Here is an 8,465-nt window from a genome sequence, read left to right as displayed (position 1 = left end):
CTTGGTTTGTTGAAGGAATAAAAATTTTCTTTGATTTAAGGGGCATGGAATGATGATATGATACAAGTTAATTTTTTTACTTCACCTTTTTATACCTTTTAATGTTGATATACTTAGATTGAAGTCTTCGAAATTTATGGTTGACCCTAAGTTGTAGCCTCATATCATTCGTTCTGCTAACATTTTGCATCATGCTATGGTTTGGATTCTTCTTATATGATATGAACTCTTGTTTATAGTCATCTAAAAAATAAAACTAAGAAATATATTTGTATATAGATATATTTATACCTTCATTGAACATTGGTTTGGTTACCCCTGTGTTCTAGAGCACCTCAACAGGGCTCTCTTTTGCAACACCCTTGTAGGGCAAGGCTTTGTTATGTTGTGTATTTTTCATTTTTAATTTCGAAATAAAGATCCCCAATAACCATACTGAATCAACTTAAAAAATAAATGAATAAATAATTTTAATCAACAAAATTTAAAAAAAGGGTAGAACTATCAAACAAGTCATGAAAATAAAGCCATGAAAACACAAAATACAACATAAGCCTTTGATTCCAATGTTGAAGATCACATGTAATCCTATTCTGAATATATATTTATATATAAAAATGGAACAAGAGTTACCTTTTTCCTACGTGAAAGACTCTGTCGTCACTTTCTCTTTATTGTATCAAGATTTTCAGAAAAATCATGAGGAAGTCTCCCTTGGATCATAAGAAAAATGCCAAATCCTGACTCTAACCTCTGCAGTACTCTCTCTTGTATTGTTTTTAGATATATCAATCTAAATGATCACTCTGTCATGGTCTTGAAAGTGCGATAACTGTTACCATCTTCCCAGAAACCACTAGTACCTGGGCTGGGTCAGATCAGCCAGCATGAGTGCCCCATTGTGGCTCATATACTATGTATAGCAGCATTTGGCAATCCATAAATAAATCCTGAAGTTATCAAACCACATCAAGTCCCAAGCTTCCACAGATAAGACTTCTTGTACACTGCAAAAGAGGAGCTGAGCCACAACCATTAAATATGCCTTACTGTATAGATGTATATAGTGATGCTGGCATAGATAGATAAATATATATAGAAAATGGCACAAGAACAGACATATTTTTATTGTTTGAATTCCTAGTTTAAACAAATTAAAATGATGTTAGTGCATGACAAAAATGGTTCATACTTCACAATGAACCTCAAACTTGCTTTAACCAATTGTTAAACTACAATGTCTCCTTTTTATTTTATTTTATGGAGTTTTTCAAAGCTGAAATGGGCAGAAAGTAATAGAATAATCCTGGTTCTACGTATACCAAAAGTCATTATATGGGTCTGAAACCAGCACTAAAATCACATAGATGCATTGTCAGCTAAAACAGTCACCATGGAAGCCACAGTAGTTAGTGAATATTTGCCAAAATTTTCAACTGCAATATGTCCATATGCATATTATTGGCATTTGAGACTGAATAAGAATGTAATAAATTTCATAACATCAACCAAAAACTTGAAAAAACTTAAAAGAACTTTGGGCCCAAATGATTGCAGAACTGAAAACAATTGTCTTAAGATCAATCCCATGTCAGGAAATCAAGACCATTACTTCAGAAAATCCAGAGTGCCTCACTTGCTTTTGGAATATCTCCTGAAAATGTGTCATAATTAAAGACTTCAAAACATACTCATTTTTTCCATTTACAGGAAAGGCTTTTAAAAATTTGTCATTTCCTTTGCCAAAAGTGACCACATTTGGAAAACATTTTCTGTGTTAACAGTTTTTAGAATTAGTTTTTTGGTTCATTTTGATGTTTGAAAATAAAAAACTGTTCTTTTACCCAAAAATCCATATCCGGAATCATAGACCCAAATACAAACACAGTAGACATTGAAACAAAATCAATATTAGAATGAACCAAAGACAAACTAAATCAGTGAAGAGCTTTCATTATCAATGCAATTATTTAAAAGCTGTCTTTCATTACTGGAGTGTCCAGTCACATTTTTTACTACAAGCTTAAAACACATTATATTAACATGAATATAACACATTTTTGCAGAACAATGACAAGATCAGTACCTATAAAGCACCATGAGGTGAGGTTCGTACCAGCTCAGATGAAGCTTTCCTTAAATTTCCTTGGCCTGGGCCTGGTATGAAAAATGAATCAGCCCTCGAAAATGAAGCTCAAACTCACAAATGGGCCCCGCACACTGCCTCACGGTTATCCTCAATATATCAAAAAGTGCATTCACTGTGTCAAGATGCCTTCTTGGACTTCCTTCATTACCAATAGTCCCCACATGAGCAAACACCATCTTGAACATGATGAAACCTCTTGACATCCCTCATTATGATTTTCCTTCTTGTGATCAAAGAAATGAACTTGCTTGCTGTATGACAATCACCACAAACTCTCATGTTTTTTGTGATTCTAATGGGCATACCTTCTCCAGAATTTAGAAGTCCAAATACAATTGCCAGTTTCTCGCTATGGCCACAAAGAACTTCCTGCTTCACCTCATCGTCCACATCATGAAGCACAAATCTGAGATCAGGCACATAACCAAGTTCTCTCATGCGCTCTTTAAGAGAATTCCAGAGACTCTCAATTTGGGTGTTTTTATAAGCAAATCTATCCTCGGAGCTAAACAAGTATAACTTCTCCTCGATCTCAATTGAGGTAAATCCAATAATCTTGTGAAGCCCCTTCTCACACATTTTCAGCCTTGTCTTCTTCACCATTTCCCACATTCCAACATCAGCGTAAATATTAGAAAGCATGACATACACACCTGACTGATCAGATTCTAAAGGAAGTAGCTTCTTAGCCACTTCTTCTGCTAATTCAGCTCGTCTGTGGATTCGACATGCACCCAACAATGCTCCCCAAGCACTAGCACCTGGTTCAGTTGGCATGTTATTGATGAAAGATAAAGCTTCATCAATCTTGCCAGCCCTACCTAATAAATCTACCATACAGGCGTAATGCTCCTCCACTGGGGTAATTCCATAATCCCTACTCATTGATTTAAAATGGCTCCATCCTTCTTCAATCCTACCAGAATGACTACAAGCTGACAGAACTGAAACAAATGTCACTGAATTTGGTAATTGGTTTACTGATCTCATCTCATAAAAAAGATTCAATGCTTCTGCACATAGACCATGCATGCCAAATCCGTTGATCATTGTACTCCAAGAAAATACATTCTTCTCAGGTATCTGACAGAAAACTCTGTAAGCTGTTACAATACAACCACATTTGGCATACATGTCAATAAAAGAAGTATAATTCTTGACATCAAGTTCAACCCCATATCTTATCATATACCCATGAACACTCCTTCCTTGCTTCAGAGATCCCAAGCTCGAACAAGCAAGAACAATGCTAGCAAATGTCACTGAATTTGGAGTCACCGAGTCTGCTAACATCTGCCTGAACATGGAAATAGATTCCAAAGCTCTCCCATTTCTTGCAAATCCAGCAATTATGGCACTCCATACAACTACATCCCTATAAGAAATTTCTTCAAATAATTTGAGTGCAAAGTCGAGGAAACCACACTTCATATACATATCCACTAGAGAAGTCTGCAAAAAAAAGTTAGAATCAATAAAATTCTTTTTTATACACAAGCCATGAAATGTTTTCCCTTCTTTTCCAGCGTAGACATTTCCACAGGCTTGAATCAAGCCCTCCACCACGAACGGGTCTAATTCAAATCCAGAGCGTCTCATTCTGGAAAACAACTCAAAAACTCCAAATTCCTCTGAGAAATTCAAGTATCCTTTTATCATAACGCCCCAAATTACTGAATTTTTCAGTGGAACTTCCTCGAACACTTTGTGTGCTTCTTCTAAAGAACCCAACTCAGTATAAACATTCATAAGGGCAGGTGCAACATACGGATCTCCCTCCAATCGCAACTTGATCGCCAAAGAATGAAACAACTTGGCTCCTTGAAAAAGTGACAGTCCAAAACATGCTTTGACCGCAAACACTAAATTGAAACTATCAACTAGCTTCCCCTCTTTCAGCATTCGTTTAAAAAGCTGTACAACATCGTAAAAACACTTGTTTTTGGAGTGGCTAGCGAGTATGGTGTTCCATGAATGGAGGTTCTCGAAAGTGATATGATTAAAGGCTTTGGACGCAACATGAAGAGACCCCAATTGTATGTAGGCGCCGAAGATCATGGGACCGAAGAGAAGAGACCGGTGGAGACCATTTACAAGGATTTGGGCATTTAGTTGGTGGATAGAAGCCAGGGTTTTGGTGAAACGGAAGAGAGAGAGTAGGGTTTTGGTGGGGTTTCGCGAGGAAATGGGGGGAATGAGTTTGGCTCCATTTGGAAGCATCAATAATTATTCAGAAGAAACTAGGGTAAGCAATCTGAAGAAGCATGTGGAAGAATCAATAGTTTTGCTTGATATTAATTTTAGTTTCACCAGTAATGTTACAGAGATGAGTTCATGATTCCACAAAGTCCTTCGATCAAGAGTTCTAGTTCCATTGCAATACGTTTGGTCTCGCTGATGCTTAACACCACTTTGCTGGCATTTGCCTCGGCCCTGTTTCATTTTCTCTCTTAATTTGCTTAGGAAAAAAGGACCATTTTAAACCCAAAAAAAATAAAAAATAAAAAATAAAAAATAAATAAAATAAGAGAAGCCAATATGATTGGTTTTTTTTGCCATGTGGGTCAAGGAGGAAAAAGTTAAAAGTCCAATCTGATACCTCCGGAATAAAATATTCACCTCCGAATAAAATACTAGAACTCATGAGTTTTGGGTCAAAATGACCCATTTTTTAAACTTAATATCGAAAACGGGCACATTTTGAAACTATTGTTCAAAATGACCTCTTTGATGCCACGTAGGCGTCACATCATTAAAAAATATTTTTTTTTCGTCATTATAGTGAAAGTCGCAGTTGGGAAACGCGGCTTCATTTTTGCACTAAAGCCGTAGTTGGGAAACACGACTTCATTTTTGCACTAAAGTCGCAGTTGGGAAACACGGCTTCATTTTTGTACTAAAGCCGTAGTTGGGAAATGCAGCTTCATTTTTGCATTAAAGCCGCAGTTGGCAAACACGGCTTCATTTTTGTACTAAAGTCGCATTTGCCAAACACGACTTCATTTTTTAACTAAAGTCGCGGTTGACAACTGCGGCTTTAGTTCATTTTTATTTAAATTTAAAATTTAATTAAAAAATTATTAAATTACAATTTATGAATGAAATTTAAAAATATACTTAAATAATAAATTATTTATATTTAAATTTAAAATTCTAGTATTACTTCAACAAACATAAATTGATAAATAGAAGATATTATAAATGAATGTTTTATTTATTAATAAATTAATAATCTTAAAATAATAAATTTATATAACATATAAATAATATATAAAATTGTATAATTTATTAATTTAAGATATTTAATTTGTTAATTTTTAAGATATTAATTTATTTATATTATGATAAATTTATCTTTATCGAAATAATAGTATAATAGTTAATAACTGAGATTTCAATTATAATATTTTTTTTACTTTCAAATTTAATTAAAAACTATTAAATTACAATTTATGATTGAAATTTTAAAAATATACTTAAAAAAAATTATTTATATTTAAACTTAAAAATCTAGTATTATTTCAACAAACATAAATTGATAAACAGAAGATATTATAAATGAATATTTGATTTATTAATAAATTAATAATCTTAAAATAATAAATTTATATAACATATAAATAATATATAAAATTGTATAATTTATTGATTTAAGATATTTAATTTTTTAATTTTTAATATATTAATTTATTTATATTATGATAAATTTATCTTTATCGAAATAATAGTATAGTAGTTAATAACTGAGATTTCAATTATAATATTTTTTTTACTTTCAAATTTAATTAAAAACTATTAAATTACAATTTATGATTGAAATTTTAAAAATATACTTAAATAAAAAATTATTTATATTTAAACTTAAAAATCTAGTATTATTTCAACAAACATAAATTGATAAACATAAGATATTATAAATGAATATTTGATTTATTAATAAATTAATAATCTTAAAATAATAAATTTATATAACATATAAATAATATATAAAATTGTATAATTTATTAATTTAAGATATTTAATTTTTTAATTTTTAAGATATTAATTTATTTATATTATGATAAATTTATCTTTATCGAAATAATAGTATAGTAGTTAATAACTGAGATTTCAATTATAATATTTTTTTTACTTTCAAATTTAATTAAAAACTATTAAATTACAATTTATGATTGAAATTTTAAAAATATACTTAAATAAAAAATTATTTATATTTAAACTTAAAAATCTAGTATTATTTCAACAAACATAAATTGATAAACAGAAGATATTATAAATGAATATTTGATTTATTAATAAATTAATAATCTTAAAATAATAAATTTATATAACATATAAATAATATATAAAATTGTATAATTTATTAATTTAAGATATTTAATTTGTTAATTTTTAAGATATTAATTTATTTGTATTATGACAAATTTATCTTTAACAAAATAATAACATACTCTTAAGCCGTAGTTGTCATATATAGATTTTTTACAAAATTAGTTAATGAAATTAATTACAAAAAGTCTACTACAAAATGTAATTTTTAATAGTTTAATTAAAGTCACAAAAAATATCCACTAAACATTAATATAGTGGAAAATAAAAAACATATATAATCTCACATGCCTCCACAAGGAGAGAACCTGTGTAACTGATACTCTCTTCCTTTTTGGACGCCCCTCTCTAACTGTAGCAGAGACTGCATGTGACACATGAAGAATATCTGTTTGTGATGGGGCTAGAGCTGGAAATAGAGGTGGTGGTGGAGGTAGCAATCTAGGTCAACGTAAGCCCCGCCTACCCCTCGGAATGAGTGGCGGTAAATCTAGCTGAGTAGATGTGTCAATCTGCACTAATGGTGGGTCTGAAGAGGTAGGAGGTTGTGATGGAGGTAGGTCTAAAGAGGTAGGGGGTTGTACTGATGGTGGGTCTGAAGAGGTAAGGGGTTAGGCTGATGGTGGGTCTGAAGAAGTACCTCTGAAGAGATGGGTGACTGTACTAATTGTGAGGATAAAAAGGTAGGGGGTTGTAATGATGTTGATACTGACGATGTGATGGGCTGACAACTACTATATCTACCTCTCCCTCGAGATGTCGACCGACCTCGAACAAGTGGTGGTCGAGCAACTATCGACTGAGCTGGTGACCTATCTCCTCCATGCTTTACATGTGGGAGACGATAATCCTCCCGAATAATGCACATAACATCAGTGGTCATACGAATAATATCAACAATACCAGTGCGGCAAGCATCAGTATCAGAGTTCTCCAATGCATGACCTCCTCGAGATATGATAGATGTCATAGTCTCAATCTGTCACATAAAATGATATATAATTATTTGTTGGAATAAATATTATACAGAATATGTACATAATATTAAAGTGATACGAACCAATAAGTGGGCAGATAAAGCAGTACCCTGGTACCGCATAAGTCCAAAATCACTCATAGGTGTAATAAAACGATGTGTAATACGACGATACCATGTCATGTACGGAGCATGGTAGTCCATATGAGGCCCTATAGGCGCTGCAGTGACAATGTGGTCCCCCCTAGCCTCCCATAATGCCACGTAGTGCTCATGATACAACCTCCAATTAAACTGAGGTCGACCATGTCGATCTATGGAGTGAAGGTCAGAATCTATAGGGGGTGTCGAAGGAATACCCTGTATGAGTCCAAACTGTTGCAACACATGCTCAGGACGATGCCACTCAACAATATAAAAAAAAAAAAAAAGTGGTGACATCGTCCGCCAAATATCCTGATCAGCTAAACAAATGTCTGGAAGCAATGCTAGTATATCATTTGTGTAAGGCTGCCATAATACCTGATATATTCATAGATGAGTATGTATTTAATGAAGTATAAATTATATTATTAATATTAAGATGTTCATGTTAAAGAATACTAATATTTAGCCCAAACCTGATCAGATCGCTGTCTATCAAACTCATCTGTATGTGACCAACACATGATGAGGAGTGTCTGTATGAGATAAGGGAACTCTCCACCTACTCCCTAGTGCATCTGGTGGGAATCTCTCATCTATAGGCACTGGTGCATAGGGAAGTGATCTACTAGGACAACCCACATGTAATCGCTCCCATGACCATAGCTAAAAATGAAACAAAATTATGTTTAAGTGCACATAATTATGACAAAATTACATAATTAATAAGATTAATAGTTATACCTGCAACAAATGTAATGGTCCTGCAATAGATTTTGCACTATCTAAGTTAGCTCGACATAACTCCCGATAAAGATGTGCTAGTGTTGCATTCCCCCAACTATACTGTGTAGTCTCACCAAAATC

The 8,465-nt window shown here is 32.8% G+C and overlaps 1 protein-coding gene across 4 annotated transcripts; it reads right to left on the bottom strand.

The window, feature by feature from the left end:
• Positions 1-440: 440 nt before the first annotated feature.
• LOC117914139 (pentatricopeptide repeat-containing protein At1g06140, mitochondrial) lies at positions 441-4,530 on the bottom strand. 4 transcript variants are annotated; one of them, XM_034829352.1, is made up of 2 exons: positions 2,087-4,530; positions 441-1,021 (listed from the first exon to the last, which is right to left on the bottom strand). In XM_034829352.1, exon 1 carries the CDS (start codon positions 4,367-4,369, stop codon positions 2,294-2,296), a length of 2,076 nt encoding a protein of 691 aa, XP_034685243.1. In that variant the 5' UTR covers positions 4,370-4,530; the 3' UTR covers positions 441-1,021; positions 2,087-2,293. The 4 variants fall into 4 exon arrangements, with proteins under 4 accessions (XP_034685243.1, XP_034685242.1, XP_034685245.1 ...); XM_034829351.1 differs by having other exon boundaries at positions 441-1,007; XM_034829354.1 differs by having other exon boundaries at positions 2,117-4,530.
• Positions 4,531-8,465: the final 3,935 nt, after the last annotated feature.

Source organism: Vitis riparia, chromosome 5 (assembly GCF_004353265.1).
Source record: "Vitis riparia cultivar Riparia Gloire de Montpellier isolate 1030 chromosome 5, EGFV_Vit.rip_1.0, whole genome shotgun sequence".
NCBI lineage: Eukaryota > Viridiplantae > Streptophyta > Magnoliopsida > Vitales > Vitaceae > Vitis > Vitis riparia.
Note: the sequence above shows the minus strand (reverse complement) of the source record. Positions and strands in the feature narration are given on the sequence as shown.